The sequence below is a fragment of the Anolis carolinensis genome, chromosome 4 (assembly GCF_035594765.1).
Source record: "Anolis carolinensis isolate JA03-04 chromosome 4, rAnoCar3.1.pri, whole genome shotgun sequence".
NCBI classification, from domain to species: Eukaryota; Metazoa; Chordata; class Lepidosauria; order Squamata; family Dactyloidae; genus Anolis; species Anolis carolinensis.
The window spans coordinates 120799251-120826660 of NC_085844.1; the positions used below are offsets into that span (position 1 = coordinate 120799251).

At 41.1% G+C, this 27410-nt stretch overlaps 1 protein-coding gene across 3 annotated transcripts in view; it reads left to right on the plus strand.

Moving 5' to 3' along the window:
- Positions 1–27410, plus strand: part of dsp (desmoplakin) — a 64526-nt gene that overhangs the window by 3906 nt on the left and 33210 nt on the right. For all 3 annotated transcript variants that reach the window (XM_062977705.1, XM_062977704.1, XM_008114975.2), the window contains exons 2-5: positions 14734–14836; positions 17129–17277; positions 17518–17686; positions 26386–26514. In XM_062977705.1, coding sequence (XP_062833775.1) covers positions 14734–14836; positions 17129–17277; positions 17518–17686; positions 26386–26514 — 550 coding nt within the window. The remainder of the gene's footprint in view (positions 1–14733; positions 14837–17128; positions 17278–17517; positions 17687–26385; positions 26515–27410) is intronic.

Consider the following 27410-nt stretch of genomic DNA (forward strand, 5'->3'; position numbering starts at 1 on the left):
GTTAACCAGTTAAAATTCATGAGTAAACCAGGTTTTCTTTAAAACCTGAAAAATTTCATGGGGGGGATTGAACCCCTAACGCCCCCCCCCCCCCCCCGCTACAGCCCTGGGTAAATGCCTAAAAAGGCAAGTAAATTGTCAGTCCCCCCTAAATTTAATATACACAAACAACCCCTCAATTCACCAGACAGCTCCAAGCAGCCTTTTGTATTCTACAATATATACAAATCTGAGTTTATATTCAATCATGATGTTACAATCCCACCCCTTTGTAATTCAGTGCATTTCGAGGGAAGTTTAAGACAGTTGTGGCTTGTTATTTCATATATAATACATATTGGAATGTGGAAGTTGCTGCACAGATTGTATATTGTCTTTAGCATGAAATTATTTTCTCCATGAGAGATAACTTTCACTTGAAGTCATCATTTGTTTTGTTTGTATGCCATTTATTTGTCTTGGCTCCCCACTCTGTTTTCAGAAGTGAAAGTAATCACCATTATGTAGCTCTCGAAAATTAATTTCTTTTATTGCTAAATTTCTCTTATTGCTGCATAATCTATATGCTTAGGATTGTGGGATCTCAAGCTGTTTAATACTCTTTGACTGTAAACTTCAGTATTCTTAGCCATAGCAACCAATGGCTAGGAATACTATAAATTGATTGCAACAATATGTGGATGAGTTTCACACTTGTTTTAAATTGTGTGAACTTCAGGTGAGATTTGAGTCCCAGCTCCTCCTATTTAGAAGTGCTTTATAGTTTGCACAAGTTTTTTTCCCTATTCTTTCTTTTAGAAAGCCTGGCTGCTTTGCCTACTAAAGTTTGGTTCATTCAGTAGATTAAAAAAATAGGTGTGGGAGATTTGGCATCTCAGAAAGGAGATACTTTCTTTGTACCTTAAAAAGACGATTGAAGCTGTTCCAATAAAGATCCCTAATTATTATTTGTTGGCTGGTGAGAGTGGAAACGGTGGATTGATCTGTCTTCATGAACCATAACAATCCAAGTTCACAGTCCATTTTATAACACAGCTGTTTACTTTTCGAAACCTGGGCTCTGCTTTGCATGTGGGCGTGCATCTGCGAGCGACTGGTAAAACAGCATGCTTTGTTTTTCAGCTCCCCTTCTGAGTTCTGTGCTTAGAAAGCCATTCCTTTCTCATCCCCTCCCTGACTCTCCATACCAGAACCTTGTAAGCATGAGTTTTAGGGCTAGTTTCATATTGCCCAGGGGTTGGGAGGAGGCAAATTCATAGGATAACTTCACATAGGAGAGCCAACATGGTGGAGTGGTTTGAGTGTTGGACTATGAATCTGGAGAATGTGCTCGGGCATGGAAAGACACACTCTTTCAACCTCAGAGAAGGACATACGCAACACCTCTCTGAAGAAATTATGCCAAGGAAATCCCTTGATAAGTTTGCTTAGGGATCAGAAATGACTAGAAGAAACAGGCAACAACAAGCCTTCAGATAGGCGTTTTAGTTTATTTTAAACATACAGTGCATTAAGTTTGTACTAAGAAATACAACAGAAAAGTTACAGTACTTTTATTTATTAGCTTATTTTCCATATAAGCATGAAAGATTGTTGAGCAAACTGAAACCTGAATTTGGAAACATTTCCATGTTGGATGACACTTTCTCAGAGTCTTGCAAGCAGTGTGGCTCTTGGTTGAAACCTTGCAGGAGACTTAAAGGTCAAAAGAAGCAGAAGCTGTACTTTGATATGATAGAAACATACCAGTGGGAAGATGCTTGATCTAATTTGCCGTGTGTTACTGATAATTCCCATTTAATAAATTAGGGAGTTGGGACTGAAAGGAGTTTGCCCTGAATGAGACTGCATTGGGATAGGTTGCTGGATCATCTAATTAGGGTTCCCCAAGCCAGTCATGGCTTGTCTGGTAAGAGGTGGGAACTGATTGTGTGGGTGACATGGGGCTCTCCAGAAGTTGTACTGCAATTAACTATGGTGACTAGACTGCTGTGATTTGAAGTTCAACCATCTGGAAGACCACATGAATTTGGGAGAGGCTGTTCTAAGTCGTAGGCCCAATTTGGTGATTTGTGTCTGTATATGGACCATGACAGATATTGTCATGGCATCTTTCATGCCATGTCACACCACATGCAGCCACAAAACCTTTACCTGAACAACACCGTAGGTTCAGGACATGTCTTGTGTACATCTTTTCTGGCAGAGCAATTCTAAGCACGCTTGAGAGGAAAAGAATCCTGCCAAGTCAGTAGGTTGGGATTACACTATATTTCTCATTTTCTCTCCATGTGCAAAACTTGGTCTAACAACTTTGCAAAAAGCAATATTTTAATTCTAAAAATACAATACATTCAATGATCATGAATATTCAGGGATGTAGTTTTGCAGATTTAAATCCATTCTGAAGATGCACTGATGAAAAAGGGTTTGCCTACTGAATCTTTTTCATGCAGAGATTAAAAGTACAGAAATGCTGAAGGAATAAAACCATATAGTCTTACATGGAACTCAAAGACTCTTGACCTGTGAATTGGAATACATTTTATGAAGGGTGTGTTCACGTGCTAGAATTAGTCCAGTTTGACACCACTGTAATTGCCATGGCTCTGTGCTATGGAATTGTGAAACTGTAGATTTACCAAGATCTTTAGCTTTCTTTGCCAAAGAGAGTCAGTCATCAAACTACAACTGGGATTCTATGGCATTGAACCATAGCAGTTAGTGGCATCATGCTGCAGTAATTGTACAGTGTAGAAGCACCCAACATTTCAATTAATGTTGACAAGTGCATGGTTGTATAAATGTACAGAACAACCACAGCAACAGTAGTCCTGCTTTCTTCTATTCTTTCTCATTGTCTGTATGTCTAGGGTTAGTTTCTTATTTTATTTAGTGGACACATTTGGACATGCTTGTATCATTACACACCTTGACATTTGTGCAAACATGGTTTGGATAGGGGCACTTCACTGATGAATGATCAGTGTGTGTAGTAGTACTGTTTTGTGCGTTACTATCTTACATAGTTGACCATATGCTGTGTGATGTGAATACATGTACATTACATTTTCTGCTTCCTCTTGTATCTAAGATTAACCCCAGGTCTGGTACATAATAACATGTAATTATAATTTTGTTCCTAAGATCTGTCTTAAGAGTCTGGCCACTGTAAATATGATTCCAAAATGTCCATCCTGGTCATTTGTGGATTCGTGATTTTCAAGTTAAGACTCTGCAGAATGTGCTGATATTGCTTGGGCAGTTTCTCCAAATTCCAAAGATAATTTATCTAGGCCTAAAGCACCTGTTGATTAGATTACAGGCTTACACTGGTTAGCTTGGGGAAAAGTTCTAATTACTTTAATTACTATTGAATTTGCGAAAGATCCTGGGAAAGATGTCTTGTTTGCATTTTTAGTGATTTAATTCATTCTAGATGTTCACTGACAGAAAACAAACTTATCATGGTAATTTCTTGGTAAAATGTATTCAGAGGGGGTTGTTGATGCCTTCCTGTGAGGTTAAGTGAGTATGGTTTACATAGTGGATTTCCATGGCTGAGTGGAGATTCAGTCAGTCTCCAGAGTTACAGTCCCGCATTCAAGTCATTACACTACCCAGCTCTTTCACAAATAATCACATTGTAGCAATGCATTTTGGGGCTTGGGAAAGTTGCTTTTTCGTACTATAACTCTTAGAAGCACCTAGACCAGGTAATGGCTTTCATAGGGTTTTCTTGTCAAGATGTCTTCAGAAGTGGTTTGCCTGCCTTTTTCTGAAGCCAAGAAAGTGCGACTTGCCTTAGGTCACATCATGGGTTTTCATGACTGAACTTGGATTTGGAAGCTGTTCTCTAGAGTTGTGATTCAATGCTCAAACCACTAAATCACACTGACTCCATTTTAAAAGCGTGTTGGTATACAGTGTTTGCCTTTGAAATATGTTTTCCCAGTTTTCTATATTGCTTTTAGGTGCCTTTTTCCTGTAATAATCCCAATATTTAACATTTATAATACTGTTTAAAAACATAGTTATTCTATATGTTGATACACACACATACAGTTGCTGCACATCAGTCTGAGTTTCAGTATATGTTACCTCTGGGGGTGTGGTCCTGTTCTAGTTGAGGCTTATTCTATGTCATCTTTTGTACATTTTATTAACTAGTATCTTATTCAGATGGCAGTGCCAGTCTCTCCCTGCCCCAAGGGTTGAGTGAGAGCCGTCTGCCTTTGTAATGTTCCCAGCTTCTGTAATCCTGGGAACAGAGGAAGATGCTGGTTTCTGTGGAACTTCATCCAACAGAGAATTATACAATTGCTAGTCTGTTTGTGATTTTTCCTTCTGTTTTGACAATGGCTTTGGTAATGCTGAAAATCGGTGCCATAGCATTTGTGAGCATACCAGTTAGAACTATGGTCAGAGGACTTTGCATTTTCTGAATATCCTGCCACTCTTAGTTTTCTTTTTGTAACTGCAGAGCCTGTCGAGGATTTGATCAACAAATGCATTCAGTATTATGGTACTTGGACATGCGTATGCGGTCTGCAAATAGGTTTTCATAGAACAGTCTTCCCAAAACTGGTTTCTTTAGATATTCTGGACTACAGTTTCCATCATACCCAACTAACATGACCCTATCAGCTGTGAGATGAAGGAAATTGTAAGTCAACATGTCTGGCAATTCCTAGTTTGGGGAAAGCTCCATTAAATCCTTGACCAATGTGAAATTGCCCTATTTCTAATGAGGAAAGGGCAAATATTGATAATAAGATTTAACTGAGGACTTTCTTCCTCACAGTTGATATGTTCAGGGCTCAACTGTATGGCACATTCAATGTATAACATGCAGTTGAGCGTCCTTTTATTTTTTTAGAGACCCAAGGAGTTCTAAATCTTTTCCTGACAACCATTTTCTTGGCCTCCCACGTCGTTAAAAGTAAGGGGGAGCTTTGGCATTTAAGGAATCCACTCCCCTGTTCTTAGGCCTCTCTCCTATCTATTTATGGCCTTGATCTGGATTGGAGGTCATAGCCTTGTTTCTAAGTGAAAAAGGAAAGGGAGGTTCTTGAGTTAGACATACTATATTTAACTTAGAATGTAGTTTTGCTCCGAGCCACAATGCTCCCCAAGTTTAGAATCAAATTGTCCTCTAATAGCTTCCCTCCAGGTTGGTCTGCATTCAGATTCTAAATGCATGGAAACCTGCCTCCATATTAATTAGTGCACACAAGTTAAAAATCTGCTGTGATAAGCATTCTTACCCAATAACTTGCACAGGCAAGTAGGAATACCAGACTGTAGAATCATAAAAAGACCAGAATTGCAGCTTTGTTTCCTGAATAGGAGCTCTCTCTCACCCTGCCCTCCTTCCAATGATCCTTCATCTCTGCTAGCAGTGCCCTGCCCAGAACAAATGCACCAGGGTTCTTTGCTAGTAATGGACACAAAGACTGTAACCCAGCACTGTAGATGCATTGTGAACAGGGAGTGTCCTGCATATGCCATGACTAATGAGAAAATCACAGAGTAAAATGTAAAAAGCAATGCCTGATTGTCAGCCACATTTCACATAGAAATTGGTTAAGACAAGAAAGTGACACCAAAACCAAAATGTCCCAGTGTGAGGCCATGTGAAATAATTAGGTCATAATTAGAAATGAGAAAGTAGACCACATTCCAGCCTTTTATTAGAAAAATAGATGGGGTCCTTATTGCCAGCAGAGTTCCCGGGTGTAAGAGTTTTCAAAAAGAGTGGTATGTTGACTTACCATGATTGATATGCATGCACTAATACATATATCTGTGCTGCTGCTTCATCAGCCAAAGGATACAGATAACAAGAGTATATTAAAAAAAAAACCCAAAGACAATGGAGTGTAGTGCCTTGGTTCTTGCCTTTAGAATTTTTGGATTTCATCCTTCCACACAGCCATATAACCCAGAATATCAAGGCAGAAAATCCCACAATATCTGCTTTGAACTAGGTTATCTGAATCCACTTCCATATATTCCAGTTCAAATTCCAGTTCAGCTGTGAGGAAGGGGTCTCCCCAGCCAGTGTGGCCAGGTCTTGGAAGCTCATGGGAATCATATTCCAAAAGATCTGGAGTACCAAATGTTGAGAAGTACTGATGTAATAGATAAGTGATTGAGCAAAAATGATCTCTATTCAAATCTGCATTCAGAGCCATTTCAAGTGCGACTTTGCTGATATCTTAATTGATACCCAAAGAATACACAAGCTGGCAGTCCATTTTTAAAATTCTAGCTGTGTTGGAATGTTTTGTTTTACCAGGCCTAAGAATCAATGTGACATCGTAGTTTGAGCATTGGACTATGACTCTGGAGACCAGGGTTTAAATCCCTTCCCAGCCATGGACACCACCGTACTCTCTTAGCCTCAGAGAAAGGCAAAGATAAAACTCCCAAATCTTTCAAGAAAGTCTTGTGATAGGATAGCTAAGTCAGAAACAAAGTGAAGGACACAACCACAAGAACCAGCCCTAAGGCATGACTTGTCATTAGACAATTTAAGAAAAGTAATTGTCTTTTAGCCAAACCTAACACATACCACTCTTGATATATTGCGTTGAGCAACTTTGCAACAGAATGGAATGTTTCCTGCTTTCCCTCTCTCTTTGTTCTTTAGTTACAACGTGAAATCAATAGTGATAAATCATACAGCTAGTTCAGCCCTGGAAGGATTAATGCATTACCTTAAACTCATGGTTTTTTAAAATATAGCATATGGATACTATACTTCAGTGGCTCGCCATGTAGTCATGCGGGCCTCATGACCTTGCAGGCGTCTACAGACAACGCCAGCTCTTTGGCTTAGAAATAGAGATGACCACCAACCCCCAGAGTCGGACATAACTAGACTTAATGTCAATGTGAAATCTTTACCTTTTATATGAATAATAGTTTTTTTCCCCAAAAAACAACAACTAGTCTTCATGATAGAAGATACATGTTTTCGTTTGTGCTGTCTATTTGCAGAGCATGATCAAAATGATCTTGTTGGAGAAAATGAAATAGAGTGTTAGTATCCAGACTATTTGAATGTTCTTGTTACAGTACTTTGTGTTCATTTCTGTGCAATGTTTCTTTGAAGCAGCAATGGTAGTTACAAGCAGAAGTTCATGGTGGGTCCTGTAATTTAGTAAGGATGCATCCAATTTACTGGGAAGCATTCAGCTGGTGAAATGCAGTGTTATGTTGCCGAAGTCCCAGGTAATCACTGGAACATGTTATGAAGGGTGGATGCTTTGAAGAAATGACTAGAAAGTAATTTAAAATAATTTAGACATGGGTAATTTGGTGATAGAAACCACTGCTCTAGTGATAACATATATGTAGGAAATGCTGAAGTGTTTTTTTTTCCTGTGTCAGGAGCAACTTGAGAAACTGCAAGTTGCTTCTGATGTGAGAGAATTGGCTGTCTGCACGGATGTTGCCCAGGGGATGCCTGGATGTTTGATGTTTTACCATACTTGTGGGAGGTTTCTCTCATGTCCCCATATGAAGCTGGAGCTGACAGAGGAAGCTCATCCACACTCTCCCCAGGTTAGATTCGAACCGGCAACCTTCAGGTCAACTATTTAACCTTCAAGTCAGCAGTCAGCTGACACAAGAGTTCAACCCATTGCACTAGTGGGGGCTCCAGTGAAGTGATAATGAGTGGGTAATAGAAGTCCCATTGTATCAGGAACTTTTTATAGAAATAAGAATGGCATGAGTGTTAGATATTAGGTGACCAGATTGAAAAGTGTAAGGTTTGTGTGCCCTTAATGCAGTGGTTCTCAACCTGTGGGTCCCCAGGTGTTTTGGTCTTACAACTCCCAGAAATCCCAGCCAGTTTACCAGCTGTTAGGATTTCTGGGAGTTGAAGGTCAACCTGGGAACCTACAGGTTGAGAACCACTACCTTAAAGGTTGTGTAGAAGAATTAATTTCAGCAGAAATGGCTAGTCATGAAACCAAATTAATTCCTGTTGAAATTCTTTCTTGTAGGAATTTTATTTAGCCCTAGCAAAGATAAGCCACAGGAGAACTTTCAGTAGGAATGGCCAGCTAAACAATGCTGAGGTGGGTTTCAGTCTCCAGATCACTGAATCTTTAAAAATGTTTTTAAAACTCAAGGTAGCCCCTGTGGCCTCAAGGGGCATTTTCTCCATGCCCCCTCCAACTACTTTAGGTCCAATAGAGTACCTTTGATTTTTTTTAGTGGGAAAGAGTATACATGCCTGCCATAGATGTGGGCGAAACGTCAGGAGAAATACTTCTGGAACATGGCCACACAGCCCAAAAGACATACAACAACCCTGTGATCCCGGCCATGAAAGCCTTCGATAACACAGTATACATGTAGTTAGAAAACATTCCCTGAAACTAAAATATTCTGGGAGAGGCAAAAAATACGGTGTGTGAGGACATTTTAAGCATGTTTTTTTTTAAAAAAAATGATGATATATTTAAACGATTTTGCCCCCAAACAACTTTTCTTTGATCACTCACTTTCCAGATGTATCCTGACTCAAAGACAGTGGGAATATGTCGGTAAAGCATCTGCATGGAAAATACATTGTAAATATAATAAGCCATAGCACAGTATACATTTTTCTATCTCTGCACTCCCTGTCTTCCTGTCCAAGGTATTCATTAGGGCATTCATTTCTGTAAGATTTACAGTGTGTCATTAAGATCAGAAGTTACTATTGTTTGGATTACCTCATAGTCCTGTTGGAAGGATATATCAGTGGCTGTCCAGTCTCTTTCAGTATATAAATTGTGGTACACAGTATTTTCCTTTTGCATTTACTCTCCTGTCTCATGAGTGCCTTCATTGGAATCATGTGCTTGTTGAAACTGGATTGTTAGGTGTTGAAAGCAGAACTCTTTCTTCCCATGTTGGCAATTGCTTAATTATTTAGATCTGAGCAAAATGATTGTATAAAGATTATTTTTCTGTCATTCTCCAACACACACAGACACACACTCATTCACACACATGTGTCTGCGTAAACAATCTCTAATTTGAAGCTGTCCCTCAAATAAGAGATTTTTGTACCTCTTGTATCTTTCTTGATTCAGGGTTTTGCTTGCCATGCATTACTTGAGTAATACTGCCTCCAGGATTTTTCCTTGGGTGGTGTAAAGTTGTCAGTCTACCCCGCCTCTACCCAGAGGAGGGTGTGTATCTGGGTAGGGCTTATATATGCCACCATTAACATTTTACAATCTTAAAAAATAATAATTAGCACCATTTTGTGTTCAGTATTTGTGCAAAAAATGTAAGATGAGAGTAGCCTTTTTCTCCACAGCAAAAAATACAGTCTAGCTGTTCCAGGAAGAGTTGTCATGTGTCCTCTATGCATGCAACATGCATGTTGATGCAAATCTATTACACAAGTACCTACCTTGACTATGAGAGCTGTGTGGTTTGTGTACTACAGCCAAACATGTGTAGACCTGCTTGAGATTGCCGTTCATTTGGGCATTGTATATTTGAGATTAGGTGCTATGTATGCTGTGCCTGTTGCATATGATTGAGCCCATCCCGAGGGTGGAGCAGGTGTGGTCAAGATAAAAGGGAATGGGATACTGGCTCTCCTTATTGGAACACTCTTGCCTTGTCGCCATTAGGATGCTGGAAGAAGAACTTCCAAAAGGGGACATAAAAATCATACAAATGCCTATCATTGGTAATATGTAAAAACTTATTTTTTATCTATTGAATTGATATTCCTCCTTTCTGTCAAAAAGGGATTCAAGGTAACTTGTACAATCTTAAAATACATTGTTGATTTACAAACACAAGTGAACATTTGGTGTTTCTAAGCCACTATTTGGAAATTCCATACAAGAAGCTGGTAGGCAATGAAATTCATATTTCATTAGGTCCCCCCCCCCCCCAGTGCGCAATAATCTTGTCTCATTGCTTGCAGCAATGTAGGAAAGGGTGTATACAAAATACACTGAAATCTGTCTTAGTTCTCTTCTTGCACTTACTGGATTTTTGGACCAGTAACTTTTGACCAATTCTTGTGGTTCTACTGTTTACTTCCAAAACCATGGAAACTAATGTAACTTTCTGTGTGAAAAACATTCAGTTAACCTTTTAGGTATCATAGGCCCCTTCTACACTGCCATATAATCCAGTTCAGAGTAGATAATCTGGATTTTATATGGCAGTTATCAACATTGCTTTTGCACTTGTGATGGCATTAAGGTACAGTAGAGTCTCACTTATCCAACACTCGCTTATCCAACGTTCTGGATTATCCAACGCATTTTTGTAGTCAATGTTTTCAATACATCATGATATTTTGGTGCTAAATTCGTAAATACAGTAATTACTACATAGCATTACTGTGTATTGAACTACTTTTTCTGTCAAATTTGTTGTGTAACATGATGTTTTGGTGCTTAATTTGTAAAATCATAACCTATTTTGATAATTAATAGGCTTTCCCTTAATCTCTCCTTATTATCCAACATATTTGCTTATCCGACATTCTGCCGGCCCGTTTATGTTGGATAAGTGAGACTCTACTGTATACAATTAATGTTGATAGTCTTTCCAGTTGCTTTGGGGACATACAGAGCTACTAAAATCTACTGAAATCCTTTGTGTTTCTTATTTAGCAGATGACTGTTCCACTCTAACTCCTAATGTTAACTATATTGATTATACAAGTCAGCTGCATCATCCAGGTTTTGGAGTTGCCTTCATTCAGTAAACCTTAATTAAGATTAACCAGTATTCAGAATTTTGTTAAGATGTTGAGATGTGTAATGGTAGTAGACTATGGATACTAGGCAAAGTGGGGGTGGGATCATTGGGTGTCAGTCCTTTGAAACCTTTCTTGATTTAGGACGACTAAATGATAGTATCCATAAGGGCAAATTACTGGTAGTATTTTTTTTTAATAAAATGTTTGTTGGTGACCTGCAATACAGGTCTTGAAATCAGCTTTCTGAATACATTGATCAATCCAAAAACAATTACAAACAAAACCGAGCAAAATGTTAGACAGCATTAAACCAAACTACAAAACCTAAAGAGGAGGGGATAAAGTATAAGATCTAAAATGGATTAACATGTTTGAGCAAGTTTGAAAATAAGTGGGATTTTTCAAAAAAATAAAATCTTTGGTACAACATAATATTAAAGTAAGTGCCAAACCAGCTTCCTTTGTGAGGGCATTCTACAACCCCGCTGTTGAAGAGGGTGTTACCGATAAGTAGTGAAGTTGTGACTCCTCTCTTACTTTCCTATTCTCTTACTGGACTCTAAACGGTAGCTGGAACTTGGATACACATCTTGAGTTGGATCACTGAAATCAAGTCCCTTTGGTTCAGTGAGTCTCTTCTAATTATGGCAAAGTTTGGATGCAACCCTTTGTGTTTCAATAAGATTGAGTTCTTGTGCAGATATCATATTTGATCTACAGTGACTGACTACTCCATGTGCCAGTTGTCACTTGATTAAGGGTGTATCTATACTGTAGAATTAATGCAGTTTGACACCACTTTGACTGACATGTCTCAATGCTATGAAGTTGTGGGAGTTGTGGTTTTTTACATGTCTTTTTCCTTCTCAACCAAAGAGTGCTGTTTCCTCCAAAATAAAAATCTCAATATTCTATAACATTGAGCCATGAGTGCTAAAGTGGTGTTAAATGGCAATAATTTTATAGTGTGGGTGCACCCTGTAAATTAATAAGAATGTCAGGATGAAGTTTAATTGTGCCTGTGTGAACTCATCCTTACTTAATTAATTTTTATTCAGTGTATGTATACATTGCCTTTCTTCCAGCATGGGCTTGCAGGCGTGTGTGTGTATACAAATGTTAAAAAGCACATCAGAATTCCATTTAAAAGAATGCATTAAAAATTAAAATCGATTTAAAACTGAAAAAGATGCAAAGTAAAAATACAGCAGACTGAGTGAAAAAGATTGCTTCTGAAAGACACCAATGCAGTCATGAAAGTATCCCCCCCCCAGCGCACTAGCTCATGTTAATTGGAGTGCATAGGCTAGATTTGGAAAATTTTATTTACTCGGGAGAAAATTTCAATCCAGACAAATCTGGTGTATATCAAGCTGGATTTGGATTTGGAAATCAGCTATTTTCATGGAAATTACTTCATTAAGGCATCTGTGTGAATGGTAGATGCTTCCCTTTGGGAAATGCCTGAGCTTGTTTGGGAGTTCTGATCCCACCAGTGAGGTGTGGTTCCCAGTAGGCAGCAGAACCTCACCCTTTCTCAGCTAGTGCAGTCTTGCAGGACTGGCTGATTCCCAGCATGACTGAGTGCTGGCAAAATAGCATGAAACGAGGCATTAACTGTTTGTATCAACTCAGAAAACATCACAGTGGGAAAAAGTAACCAAAGGGAACCTCTCTGTATGCCATCATTGCCAAAATTCACTTCTATTCCAGTTGCAATAGTGTTTACATTTCAATAGTTGAGTCAGTGGATCTCTAATTGTACTCACAATTGGATTTCATTCTAAAGATATTCAGCCATTTTGATTAGAGGCCTGATTTCAAGGGCATATTTTGGGCCATCGTTATTATTGTTGTTGTATGCCTTCAAGCATATCTGAAAGCATATTCTGGTTAGCAATACAACATTCTTTACAAGATGATACTGCTGTTATGTATCACTAAAGAGTCACTTGTTGCTGCACCCATCAGCATATTTGCTTCTTGAAGGCTGTGTAAGATATAAATGTTATTGCAAAATTAAGCTCCAGTGTCTTGCTTACTGTACAAGCAAATGTCATGTGAGTTAGGCTAACATGTGTCTAAAAGCTTGAAACAGATAGGTCTTCGATGCAGTTTTTTGCATTGAAAGTGTGTTTCCATACTTCAATATTCCGTCTTGCGTACAAAACAAAACAAAGGTTAGATTACCACAATGTCCATGCCATTTTAATTTTAAATACTGTAGTATAATTTTAGAAACACTATGCTACTTATATGAATACATTGTTCTTAAGAGTGGCTGAATTCTTTGGCGTTTTCATCAAATCATGAACTCTTGAACAGATAATGTTTTAATCTTTTCCTCATTAAGGCTTAATGAAGATAATCTTAAATGGGAAGAAAGATTCTTATGAAGGGAAGTCGTATATGATCTTTATGAAGGTTTTGTTCTCACTTGATCAGATTGTTATTATGGATTTTGGAACCCAGATACTCAGATTAACCCTAATTATTCAATTCAAATTGTTATTCGTAGTGATAGCTCACACTCATGTTTATGCAGCAATATTGAGATAGATATAACTTTAATGGGTGTGAAAGCATAACATAAGTGTTGGTGTAGTCTAAAAACATCTTTTCTAGGCTCTGATAACATTTTTTAAAGCAAGTGCTTACAACCATGACTTTGCCAAGGACTTGTCTTCAGTATTAGATCTCAGCTTACAGTCCTTTCAGATAAAAATGCATTCCTGGCTCAATTCTCTTCCACTTTCTTCCACTTAGAATCAGAAACCCTATTATAAACCATCCCCAAATGTATAGATGGATAATAAGCTATTGGCTCCCCAACTGAATAGAAATATTGAAGGCTTAGATTGGTGTGATATGTCACATGGAATACAGTCTTAGACAAAATGATGACTTTGTATGTAATGCAGTGTTGAGAAGGTAGACTGATACAGTCAATACTGAAGGAAGGAATAACAAGAAGTGTGTGTAAATCAACCCAATGGGGCTATATTCTGGCTTCACTTGAAAGAAGAGATAATGAATTCAGCCAGGGGCTTCATAGAAATGACAGGTTTGGAGAAAGGATTTGAAGGAAGACAGCTGGTGCTATGTAGATACTTATTGGGAAGGAAGTTCCGGAGTAACTTCAAGCAAGAAAGAATGGACAAAGCATTTTATACTTGAACTAGCTGTGCCCGGCCACGCGTTGCTGTGGCAAAGTGGTGGTGGTATCGGTTAAAACTTGTTGTGTTATTTTTATTTGACGTTATTTGTATTTTGTAATTAATTTTATTGTTATTTATCTTTTTATTTATTATATTTTATTATTTTCTTGTATCATTTTTAGTTATTTTCTGTTATTATAGTATTTTATTGTATTATTTTTTTAGTGTTTTTAATTATTTTTAGTGTTTTTTAGTGTTTTTTATTGGGTTGCTAGGAGACCAAGTGGGCGGAGCTTAGCCTAACTGGCAGCAATTGGATAAAAGCAATTATTCCTCTCCCTCTAATTAGGACTTTATTTTTCTTTTCTTTTTGTTGTATCAACCTAGAGGCATAGATGAGGGGTTGTGATGTCAATTTTCGAGGTTGTGGGGTGTTTACTTTTGTTGTTTTGTCCGCTGCCGTGATGCCATCACTCTTTTATATATATAGATGGCCTGGCTGTGCTGGAAGTCTTGTGTGTTTCACCAGATAATATTTGTTTAAGACTAAGAACTTTCACTTACATATACTATTCATCCTTGTGCTTGATCTACTGGTGAAACCACCATCAACAGCTGGTATTTTTGATACTCATCAAGTTCCCACAATCTTGTTTTTAAAAAGAGATTGCAGACTCAGCAGTATAATTCCTCCATGAAACCAAAAGGGAAGGGCAGGCATATTATGCAGATTCAATTTGAATAAGGTGTGCTGCAGTCTTTTTTTTTTAATGTACTTGCCATGCAAGAGTAATTTCAACTGTTTGATGGCGCTCTCTCTTTTTTCTTTATCAGTCAAAATGGAACTGGTACAATGTCCAGGCGTCAGAACACCATCCAAGAAATGTTGCAAAACTGCTCGGATTGCCTCATGCGTGCTGAACTCATAGTACAACCTGTAAGTGTTACATTACTGGTGGGCCTTAAACATATGCTAACACAGGAGATGTTTTCAATGAACAAAAGAAGATACTCTTAGAAAAATGCTGTAAAATAGTTGTTGATTTTTTTTAAAGTAGCTCAGTAGAAACTGTAGTTGTCTGAGAGAGTTTGAAATGCATTTGTTCCCAAATTCAGCCTTTGGCATTTCCTTGACATATCCATTTAAAAAGCAATAAATTATGATGTGACGGTAAATATTTCAACTATGTCAGGGTGGATGACATTTTGTCTGCCAGGTGTTTTAGACTGTATCTCCCATAATCTCTTATCATTTATATTGTCTGGGATTTATGGGTGTTGTAAACCAAAACATATGAAGATTCAAGAGTTTCCCACTTCTGCATGCTTTGAGTATGGTTGCATCTGTATTTATTTTTCCTTAGCTAGTCCTCAAGAAGGAAATACTATTCTACTCAAAATACGCAATTCTTGCTTTTTTCATGGCATCTTAGTGAGATGGGACTCAGCTCCTCAGCTTTTTCATTTCTTTTTCCATGTTTGAGATCTTACTCATTTTTGAAATCTTCATCCTAGTCATAGTGTATAGCCATTATGATATGTAGCCAGTAGCTAGTAGCCTTCAGTTGATTTGAAATTCTGAGGCATTCTTACGTATTGGAAATACTGAGTTTCAATTTATTTATTTATTTATTTATTTACAGTATTTATATTCCGCCCTTCTCACCCCGAAGGGGACTCAGGGCGGATCACATTATAACACACATAGGGCAAACATTCAATGCCCATAAACACATCAAACAGAGACTGAGAGACACACATGCAGAGGCAAGTTAACCTTCTTCTGAGGGGATGTTTGATTCTGGCCACAGGGGGGAGCAGCTGCTTCATCATCCACACTGACGGCACTTCCTCATTCCAGGTCGTAAATTAGTTAATCTTGCCTCCCCACTTTATAAGTGGTACCTTATCTCCTACTTGATAGATGCAACTATCTTTCGGGTTGCTAGGTCAGCAACGAGCAGGGGCTATTTTTTATTTTTATTGACGGGTGCTCACCCCGCCACGGGCTGGCCTCGAACTCATGACCTCATGGTCAGAGTGATTTAATGCAGCTGCTCAACAGCTGCGCCACAGCCCGGCCCCTCAATAAAGTTTCAAGTGTGAGAAAAGGCGGTAATCCACTAGGCTTTTGACAGCTGTTTTGCAATTGTCATTCATTTTAATATGGTATGTGCATATATAGCTTCTTCTTTAGAGTACATCTCACATTTATTTCTGTACATGGTACACTTTTGATATTTTGATAACCAGCACCATAACATAGTTGTCCTAAGTATAATATTTTAAAATTATAATTTTTTATTCAAAAATAGCACGTCTTAACTCAGCCTGTGTGCACATTGTCTCATGCATCTTAGTTGATTGGGAAACCTAGAAGTTTGTGTTCAAATGTTAGCTTTTTTTGCTAAAAGCCATCACATGAAATGTTTGGAGGTGTCAAAAGCCTAGACCACATTTCCCAAACAGGAGGCTAGGAAAAAGGCTCTTGGCTTGATTATGTGGTTTGGACTCAGACTGAGTCCAAACCACATAATCCAGCCGAGAGCCAACAACAGCAGGGAATAACCAGGCAAGCCGATAGTCTGTTCCAAGTTCCAAAGCTGATTCCAACAGAGTCAAGAGTTAATCCAAATACTCAAGAGATAGTCCACAGTCCCAAGATCACCAGTAGTTAAGATCACCACTCCAAACATTGAAGTTGCTGCCACATTTGAACACCTTATTTGCTAGCTTTTCAGGTGTTGTCTATTGAGAGCTCGTTTCTCTGCCAATCTGGAAAACCTGGAAAGTTGAGCCTTCTCCCTTCGCAGGTCCCAAAGAGCCAGAACATTAACCCGTTTTCTGCCTGCCCATATGAGCTTTCTTCTACTTGCTCTACAGCAGTGGTTCTCAACCTGGGGTTCCCAGATGTTTTTGTCCTTCAACTCTGAAAAATCCTAACAGCTGGCAAACTGGCTGGGATTTCTGAGAGTTGTAGGCCAAAACACCTGGGGAACTACAGGTTGAGAACCACTGATCTACAGGCTGAGAAATTATAGCTTCTTCCATGCGTTCTTCTTCCAAACTCAGCTGAGGAAGTTGCTGGGCACTCCTGGACTCCAGCTTAAACACTGGCCCTTCAAACAGCACCTCCTCATCCTCGCTATCAGAGCTATGCATGACACCAAAGATGGAAACATGCTTTGAATTAAATGTGGCTGTGTTTATATAATTTTCTCCCTGTTAGGAATTGAAGTATGGGGAAGGTATCCAAATCAGCAGGAATCGGGAACTGGAGGATTGCTTTGTTCAGGCCAATGAACATATGGACATCCTTGATGGCTTGATCAGAGAGATGAGACAAATGGGGCAGCCATGTGACCTGTACCAGAAAAGGTATTGCCATTTTGTTTGCATCCCAGCTTCCTTGTGAGGTACTGTATGTAGGGTATCTAGATAATCTTTATCTAGACCCTGACAAGACTAGGGTTGGGAAAGGCCTACCCTCTGGATGTTGTTGAACTGCAGGTTCCATCACTCCCAGCTAGTGTAGTCAAGTTTCAGTCCAGTAACACTTGGAAAGCTACACTTCTGCTCCCCACTAGTCTTATATTTTATTACTACATTTCCCGGCAGATTACTTCAGCTTCAGGAGCAGATGCGTGCCCTTTACAAAGCCATCAGTGTACCCCGGGTCCGTAGGGCCAGCTCCAAAGGAGGCTATACCTCTCAAAGTGGATCAGGATGGGATGAATACACCAGGCGTGCCACCACTGAATGTCTGAACTGGATGAGACAGCAAAAGGTAAACTTGTGGGGATGCCAATATGTGTTGTCTAGGCAGACTCCTGTATGATATGATATTTTTATTTATTTTTAGTGTTTTTGGAGTGAGGTGGTTATGGAGAGATAACCTTTATTTATTTATCCACCTCGATTGAATTTACTGTCACATTAAGCTGGAAGCTCTCCAACATCAAAGGATGTAGTGGCTGGATTAAGACCAAGCATATTTTTAGGAAGAAACATGGGATTAGTATAGTACAGTTTTGAGTGTCCCTTATCTGGAAATCTGCAATGCTCCGGAATCTCAAAGTGTTCACATGAGAATCTAAGATACTTTTACATTCAGGTGGTTCAGTCCACACAAACTTTGTTTCATGCACAAAATTACGTATAAGATGTCTGTGAAACATAAATGAATTTTGTGTTTAGACTTGGATCCTACCTCCAAACTTCATGATCTTGCAGTCATTGGTACGTCTGGAGATAAATCATGGAGCTGACTGGTTTCTGTAGTAACATTTCTTTATTTTTGATGAAACCTTCAGAATAGTGACATTGGCAGTGAGACTCATTCAACTCAACTTTCTATTAATTGTGAGAAGGTGAAGAGCAATAAAAGCAGTTCAGCAGAGGAATGTGACCTGTTAAGAGTTCCTTACATATTTTGAGGGGGTGTGCGCAATGGACTACAGACAAGCACATTATAGTTGCATGCTGTGTAGTACCAACAGAGTAAACAGAGAGATCTTTCAACCTGGTGTATAGTAAACCAGCCACAAACAGGCATTTTACCCAGCTGCTTTATCTTATCTCTATGTGTTGAGCTTCTCTGACTTGGAATTTTGCCTGCAAAGCTGAAGTTACAGACCTTTGAAAGAATGTTTTCCCTTGTGATGTGATAAATGGGAAATCTCCCCAGTAGTTTGGACTTTCTTGCCAGTTTTTTGTTTTTGTTTTTTTTTGTTTCACTTTCTGGTCCTGTTTGCAGACAGGAAGCTACATACTTGGATATGGTTTCTCTGGAGGATAAAGGGCTGATATTGAGCCAGATTTTGTTTTACAGACATCGATAAAATGTTCTGCTACTGCTGCTTTTCAGGCTGAAAAGAGTAACTCTTAGATGGCTGACAGCTTAAAATGGCTTCCGCTGCTGGAGTTGTTCCAGCTTCGCTTAAGCACAGGTGTGGCTCAGGGTGTTGTTTGTTGTAGCATTATTGCTGAGCTGAGTCATAAAGATTTTTTTTTAAAGTCTCATACCTGCTCTTCATTTGAAAATTTATGATCTCAACAGTTTTTTTTTGTGAGAACATTATTGTCAAGCCCAGATTAGCTCTTAAATTTAAAGAATGGCCCTGAAGAAGAAAGTAACCACTATCCTCAGACTATAAAATAGGAATCCAAAAAAGTCTGAAGATTGATAAAATATAAAATTAGCATTGTGGTGTATGGTATACTTTTGGAATAATGAAACTTTGCATCTCCTTTTCCCTGCCTGCCACAAAAAAATCACACATTTCATTGAATGCACTGTGTATTTATAAAATGTACCAAGTGTTTAAGAACTGAAATTAAATTGATACTAATAGTATTTATGTACATTCTAAAAGTATTAAAAACATTAATGCTTTTCCAACCACCAAGAGTTCCAAATATATGCACAGTATCATAGACAGCAAGCAGAGAGAGTAAGAAATTTTTAAAAAGATTGAAACATTTTTTCTGTCATGGTAAGAGGTGACATCTGCAGGGAAACAGGACATGTGTCAAGGACAGAACGCCACAAGATTCAAAGTAACAGAGTTTATTAGATTACAGAACTCAAAAATGCCCGTAAAAACACAAGGGCCAGGCAATTTTTGCCTTTAGGAGCAAAAAGGGGACAAAAGTAAATGTTCAAAAGATAAACCGGATTAAACCGGAGTTTAATCCGGGTAAAAACAAACTGCTTGCTTCAGCCTAGGTATTAACAGAACGAAAGCCAAGGAACAAAAGATACAAAGAATGCAACTAATTGGCAGCAGATTCCTCTCTGCTGCCAGCACTGTGCTTAGAGTAACTTGCGTCGCTCCCACACACACACAGTAGACAGGATCTCCAACACGAGCAATTCAGCCAAGGATTGTAGAAGTAGAGTAGACCAGTTCCGTTCCGTAGATCAAAGCCAGAAGCAGACGTTTGTAGTTTTTCCAAGTCCAAGAAGGGGGGAAGACAAGCCGTGGTCAGTTCAGTCCGGGTTCTCAAAGCAGGAGATGGCGTCCGTCAGAAAGACGACGGAAGGTCAAGCTAATAAGAGTAAGCACAGGTTTGCACAAACAAATGCCCACACAATCCCTCCCGCCGTCTGACCCTGGATTCCAATCAACTTACGTCTCAGCACAGGAAAGTACACAAGTCTTCAGGGAAGCGTCCCACACACACACGGATCCCAAGCGTTTGCCCAGATTACCTTGCCTGACGCAATTTGCAATTGCTCCCAAGCCCCATTTTATGCCAGTTACAAATCTTCATCACTGTCAGCTGTCCTCCTTAACCCGGGCGTTTCCTCATCACTTTCCTCGTCAGAGCTGGAACACCTCTGACTACGCCCAACAGCATCTCCAGCTGTGGATCCCGTCCCATCCCTCCAGCTAAGCCATGGGTCTAATCCTGAAGGTCCCCATTCATCTTCTGCCCCATCATGGCCAGTGGCCCCCAATTCCTCCCTTACCCGAGTCCAATCCATCTCATCCTCCTCTGAGCTAACCAGCCCCTCCTCCATTCTCTCCGTAAACCCTTCGAAAGATTCTTCGTCAGATGGTGCTGCAAATATGTCTCGCAGTCTTTTTCTCTCTCGCTCCTCGAGAGTATCTGACTCCCGAGGAGTCTTACGCCCACGTCTGTCAGTAACAGAGCCATGAGGCTCAATCATAACACTATCCCCTCTCACAAAGGCCTCCTCCCCCGATGGCGGAGAAGTGGCAGTGATACCCTCCGCTATAGCACCACGACGACTAGAGGTATCAAGTTTCAACAGCGAACGATGAAAGACTGGATGGACCTTTAAACTAGACGGTAAACGCAAACGAAACGCAACGGAAGAAATCTTTTTAACGATAGGAAAGGGACCCAAATACCGAGGCGCAAACTTTCCCCCAGCCTGTTTAATATGTTTGGAAGATAACCACACCAAATCCCCTTCTTCCAACTCCTCCCCTGCCTGCCTGTGGCGGTCAGCCTGAGTCTTCTGCGTTGCCTTAGCTTCCAACAGTAAGCGACGGGCAACATCATGCAATGCAGCCATTTCCGTAGAGCGGTACACAGGGTCCGAAGAGACCACATTGGTCGACGGCGCCACACCTCCCCGTGGGTGAAAACCATAAGTTAGCTCAAACGGCGTATGCTGACTAGATGTGTGCACCGCATTGTTGTAAGCAAATTCCGCCACCGGTAGCCACTTCACCCAAGCCGTGGGTTGATCTAAACAAAAACAACGCAGATATTGCTCTAAAAGCCCATTAACCCGTTCCGACTGTCCATCCGTTTGCGGATGAAAGGCTGAAGAAACGTTTAACTTAGTCCCCAAGCACTCATGGAAATGTTTCCAAAAGCGTGACACAAATTGCGGAGCCCTATCTGAAATAATCACCTCGGGTGCTCCGTGCAAACGATAGATGTGCTTAGTAAATAGTAAGGCCAACGTAGGGGCCGCCGGAATGGTTGAACAAGGAATAAAATGAGCCAGTTTACTAAATAAATCCACCACCACCCAAATACAAGTATAACCCCCAGACTTAGGCAAATCTGAAATGAAATCCATGGAAATGATTTGCCATGGCCTGTCCGGAACAGGTAAAGACGACAACAACCCTCTAGGGCGCCCAACAGGCGTCTTACTCTGCTGGCAAACGGCGCAGCTGTCACAAAAGCGCAGAATGTCTTGCCGCATCTTTGGCCACCAATAGCTCCTGGTAATGAGCTGCACGGTCTTGAATCTGCCAAAGTGCCCAGCCATGGGTTCGTCATGGTGGGCTCTAATCACCTCCAACCTGAGGGCCCCCACTGGTACGTAGACCTGCCCCCTGCGTACCAATACTCCGTCTTGATCTTGTAGATGCGGCAGTATGGTACGGTTACCTGCTGAGAGCAACATCAGTTGCTCCTGTGTCCACACATCATCTCTCTGAGCCTCAAGGATCTGGTCATGTAACCCGAGCTCATTATCTACAACACACAGAGAGGCAGTAGGCAAGATGGTCTGACATACAACCTGCTCATTGGTCTTAAACTCCGGCTTGCGGGATAAAGCATCGGCCCGCAAGTTTGCCTTCCCCTCTACGAACTGCACCTTGAAGTTAAACCTGGAGAAAAACAAAGCCCATCGGATTTGACGCTGGTTTAACTTCTTTGCTGTTTGCAAGTGCTCTAAATTCTTGTGATCAGATCTGACCACGATCTGGTGCCGTGCCCCTTCAAGCCAGTGCCGCCACACCTCAAACGCCACCTTAATCGCCAACAACTCCTTCTCCCATATGGTATAGTTCTGCTCGAAGGGTGTTAGTTGCCGCGAGTAAAATCCACAGGGACGCAAGGTCCCTGAGGAATCCTTCTGAGACAATACAGCCCCCAACGCGTAGCTAGAAGCGTCCGCTTCTACCACGAACGGTTTGTCAACATCAGGATGGGTTAGTATGTTGTCCGATTGAAAACTAGACTTAAGTTGTAGAAACGCCTCGTGAGCTTCCCGCCCCCACACAAATGGCTGTTTCTTGCGCAGAAGCTGCGTCAAAGGTACCGTGAGCTTTGCAAAATTCGGAATAAACTCCCGGTAGTAATTAGCAAAACCTAAGAACCTTTGTACATCCTTCTTAGTTTTCAGCTCCTGCCATGAGTTGACGGCGTCAACCTTATGTGGGTCCATTTTAAGTTCCCTACCTGACACTACATGACCTAGGAACTCCACTTCAGGCACATGAAAGACGCATTTGGAAGCCTTGGCGAAAAGCCCATTAGCCCGCAGTCGGTGCAGAACCTGCTTGACATGTTGACGATGTTCTTTCTCGTCCTTAGAAAAAATCAAGATATCATCCAAATAAATCACTAAAAATTGGTCAATTAGGTCCCTGAACACATCGTTCATGAACCTCTGGAAGACCGCAGGAGCATTACAAAGCCCAAAAGGCATGACTCGGAACTCGTGGCATCCGAAACACGTGTTAAATGCCGTCTTCCATTCATCCCCTTCCCGTATACGGATTAAGTTATAGGCCCCCCGCAGGTCAAGCTTGGTAAAGACCTTAGCCCCTTGCACCCTTGATAACAGTTCCGAGATTAAAGGGAGCGGGTACCTATCCCGAATGGTGTATTTGTTTAGGATCCGATAGTCGCAGACCAGCCTAAGTTCCCCAGTCTTTTTGGCTACAAAGAATACTGGTGCCGCAGTTGGAGAACTAGATGGGCGAATAAACCCCTTGGCTAAATTTTCATCTAAAAACTCCCGCAAAGCTTGCCTTTCCGGTACAGTCAAGGCATACAGCCTCCCTGCTGGCAGTTTCGCACCTTCTGCCAACTTGATGGCGCAATCATATGGCCTGTGCGGTGGTAATTTGTCCGCTTCTCTTTTACAAAATACATCAGAGAACTCCCCATACTCAGCAGGCACTCCCTCCATATCAGCATGAGTAACGTTTAGAGTGCAACAATCCTGCCTCTTTAAGATCACTTTACGTGTTGCCCAATCCACTTGTGGGTTTACTACAGCTAGCCAATCCATCCCCAGGATCACATCATATCGAGGCAAGCTCGTAATATCCCACACAAACGTTCCCGTTACTCCCTGCACCTCCCACGTTACTGCTGAGGTTTCCTGGTTAACCACCCCAGTCTCCAGCAGTCTCCCATCTGCTCCCTCCACCCACACGTCGCATGCCTTGCGCACTCTAGGAATGCCATGCTTCTTAGCAAACTCAATATCTACATAGGAGACCGTAGCTCCTGAGTCCAGCAGTGCCAGAGTAGAAACAAGTTCCCTTCCCCCAACAGATAATGTAATGGGTACGAAAACATGCTTCCTCCCCTCAGTTGACTGCTTGAGGAGCCCTAGTGCGTTGGACTCACGTCGCACTAGGGCTGGCCTTTTCCCGAAAGCTGGGAAGGTTTCACATTACAATTTTTGGCAAAATGCCCAGCATTCCCACAGTACAAACACAAGCCCAGCTGCCTCCTACGGCTCTTTTCCTCTGTAGACAGTTTTTTAAAGACCCCAAGCTCCATGGGCTCTTCCCCCATCACCACAGGTGCCCTGGTTACATGCATGGGTGGCGCACACATTGCTTTTGAGTGTTTACGAGCCTCGAACCTTGCGTCTAAACGCAGCACCTTAGCTACTAAGGCGTCCCAGCTTTCAGCCGGCTCCAAGCGTGCTAATTCATCCTGGAGCATATCACTTAACCCGGCAGTAAATAAAAGCATGAATGCATTCTCCCCCCAATCCAGCTGGTGGCGATACAGGTTAAACTTATTTAAGTAATCCAAAACAGTCCCCTTTCCCTGTTTCAACCGATACAGGGCCCACCCAGCGTTCTCCGTGCGGAGAGGATCCCCAAAAGTATCAGTTAACAATTTTTTGAAATTATTCAAATTGTCCTTGACTGGGTCATTTCCCAAAATTAAATTAGTGGCCCATTGTCCTGCGGGACCGGTCAACAAACTCAAAATAAAAGCCACCTTGCTAGTGTCAGTAGGAAAAGCATGAGCACTGAGCTGGGAAAAATAAAGCTCCACTTGTGCCAAAAAGGTTGGCAACTTGCACCTGGTTCCGTCAAAGCGTTCAGGAGTCAAAACATGTCCTTTCACAGCAAAAGCTGTTTGGCTTACGGTAAAGGCCGTTTGCAATTGGTCTACTTTGGCTCTTAACTCATCCATCGTCTTCCTGACGGGTTTATTGCTGCAATAAACTTTTTATGGGCGTCAGGCAATCTGTCAAGGACAGAACGCCACAAGATTCAAAGTAACAGAGTTTATTAGATTACAGAACTCAAAAATGCCCGTAAAAACACAAGGGCCAGGCAATTTTTGCCTTTAGGAGCAAAAAGGGGACAAAAGTAAATGTTCAAAAGATAAACCGGATTAAACCGGAGTTTAATCCGGGTAAAAACAAACTGCTTGCTTCAGCCTAGGTATTAACAGAACGAAAGCCAAGGAACAAAAGATACAAAGAATGCAACTAATTGGCAGCAGATTCCTCTCTGCTGCCAGCACTGTGCTTAGAGTAACTTGCGTCGCTCCCACACACACACAGTAGACAGGATCTCCAACACGAGCAATTCAGCCAAGGATTGTAGAAGTAGAGTAGACCAGTTCCGTTCCGTAGATCAAAGCCAGAAGCAGACGTTTGTAGTTTTTCCAAGTCCAAGAAGGGGGGAAGACAAGCCGTGGTCAGTTCAGTCCGGGTTCTCAAAGCAGGAGATGGCGTCCGTCAGAAAGACGACGGAAGGTCAAGCTAATAAGAGTAAGCACAGGTTTGCACAAACAAATGCCCACACAATCCCTCCCGCCGTCTGACCCTGGATTCCAATCAACTTACGTCTCAGCACAGGAAAGTACACAAGTCTTCAGGGAAGCGTCCCACACACACACGGATCCCAAGCGTTTGCCCAGATTACCTTGCCTGACGCAATTTGCAATTGCTCCCAAGCCCCATTTTATGCCAGTTACAAATCTTCATCACTGTCAGCTGTCCTCCTTAACCCGGGCGTTTCCTCATCACTTTCCTCGTCAGAGCTGGAACACCTCTGACTACGCCCAACAGCATCTCCAGCTGTGGATCCCGTCCCATCCCTCCAGCTAAGCCATGGGTCTAATCCTGAAGGTCCCCATTCATCTTCTGCCCCATCATGGCCAGTGGCCCCCAATTCCTCCCTTACCCGAGTCCAATCCATCTCATCCTCCTCTGAGCTAACCAGCCCCTCCTCCATTCTCTCCGTAAACCCTTCGAAAGATTCTTCGTCAGATGGTGCTGCAAATATGTCTCGCAGTCTTTTTCTCTCTCGCTCCTCGAGAGTATCTGACTCCCGAGGAGTCTTACGCCCACGTCTGTCAGTAACAGAGCCATGAGGCTCAATCATAACAACATGTGCCATATCATTTTAAGCATTTGGGTCAATAGCTTTCCTAATAAGGTATTAAAGGCCGCAAGGGCAGAAATATAATGTCCCTGCAAAGATTGCATACTTGCTTAAACCTCTGAGGCCCCATCTACACTGCCACATAAAATCCAAATTATCTGAATTGAGTTATATGGCAGTGTAGATTCATATAATTCAGTTCAAAGCAGTTAATGTGGATTATTTGGATTATATGGCAGTGTAGAAGGGGTCTGTTTAAATATGATCAAGCAAGGTCTTCAGAGGTTGTCTGGTATTTGTATCTTGCCTCCCAGAAGTTAAGGAAGGCTTAAGTCTTCTATCATTGGTAACCTGTGGCCCAAACAAAGGGCAAGCATTTAGTAGTAGAGAGGAACTGATGCTCACAGGACAAGCTAACTACTTGCTAGTGGAATGCTAAACATGTGGATGCTCTTTTCTTTAGGATAGTCAGCTCTAAGTGTGTAGACCAAGTCATTGCAAAGTAGTCCTGGAATGTGTATTTTATTTTGCATAGCTTGTTTGTATTTTTCATGTGTGTGTGATAAATGGACTGCATGTGATGATGTTCATTTTTTCTCTCTCTTTCATCTTGCAGGCTGATATGGAGTTAGTAAAATGGGGATTTGATGCAGCCTCAATTGAACAACAAATTGCTGACCACAGGAGATTTCATAATTCCATTGGAGACTATCGCTGGCATTTGGACAAAGTCAAAACTGATCTGGTAAAATACGGGTTCAGCTTTCTGGTTGTTTTATGCTACTGCCTGTTTAAATTGTTTGTCTGGTGTTTCTTAGTGAGAGGCCTGGTTGAGCATTCCAGACCTTTGGTTCAGAGATAAGCTCTGATTTTTGACTGCTGTGCCTTGCTCAGTCATGAACATCAGCACATAAAATAGTACTGTATGCTTTGCATTCTTCTTCATGTCACGGGTTTACATGATTGTAAACAGAGCTTAATTTGAGATCAAAGATAGGCAAGGGGGTCTAGGATCAGAATTCAGCATCATGGTACCCTTTCAAGTTGCTCTCTGCTATACCTATCAGTTGTTTGCAATCTTCCTTCTGTAGCTTCCCGGGCCTGGCATGTCCATTTAATCCGGTCTCCCAAGTCCTCAGGACCTTCATGTTTGTTAAACTACAGCAGCTATTACCCCCCAGTCAGCACTGGTAACGTCTATGGATGATGGGTGACACATTTGGAAGGCACCATGATGTGGAAGACTGGTGTAATGCATGTTAATGTTCACCACTCAGTCTCTTGCCTGGCCTCCTATTTGACCATTGTTTGACAATACTCCGCTGCCCCTTCTTGAAGGGGTATAGGGTTCCCACCATTCTGCCACTGACTGCTTTTAATTATAATATAAAGATGGTGCTGTTATCACAGTCAAGAATAGGTCTCTTAATAACAGAATCTGGGAGGTTTCTCATTCTTAGGTCCCCCCTAATTTGAAGCTGATATAACAGTAATGGAATGCAATAATTTCTCCAACTGTTGTCTGCTTTAATTTTTACTTCCTGCAGAGGTTGTTTGTAATAAAAGCAAACTGACATTGCATTTGTAATCCACTATTTTTACTTATTTTACCAACCATGTGAGATATTTTTTTCTGTTTTC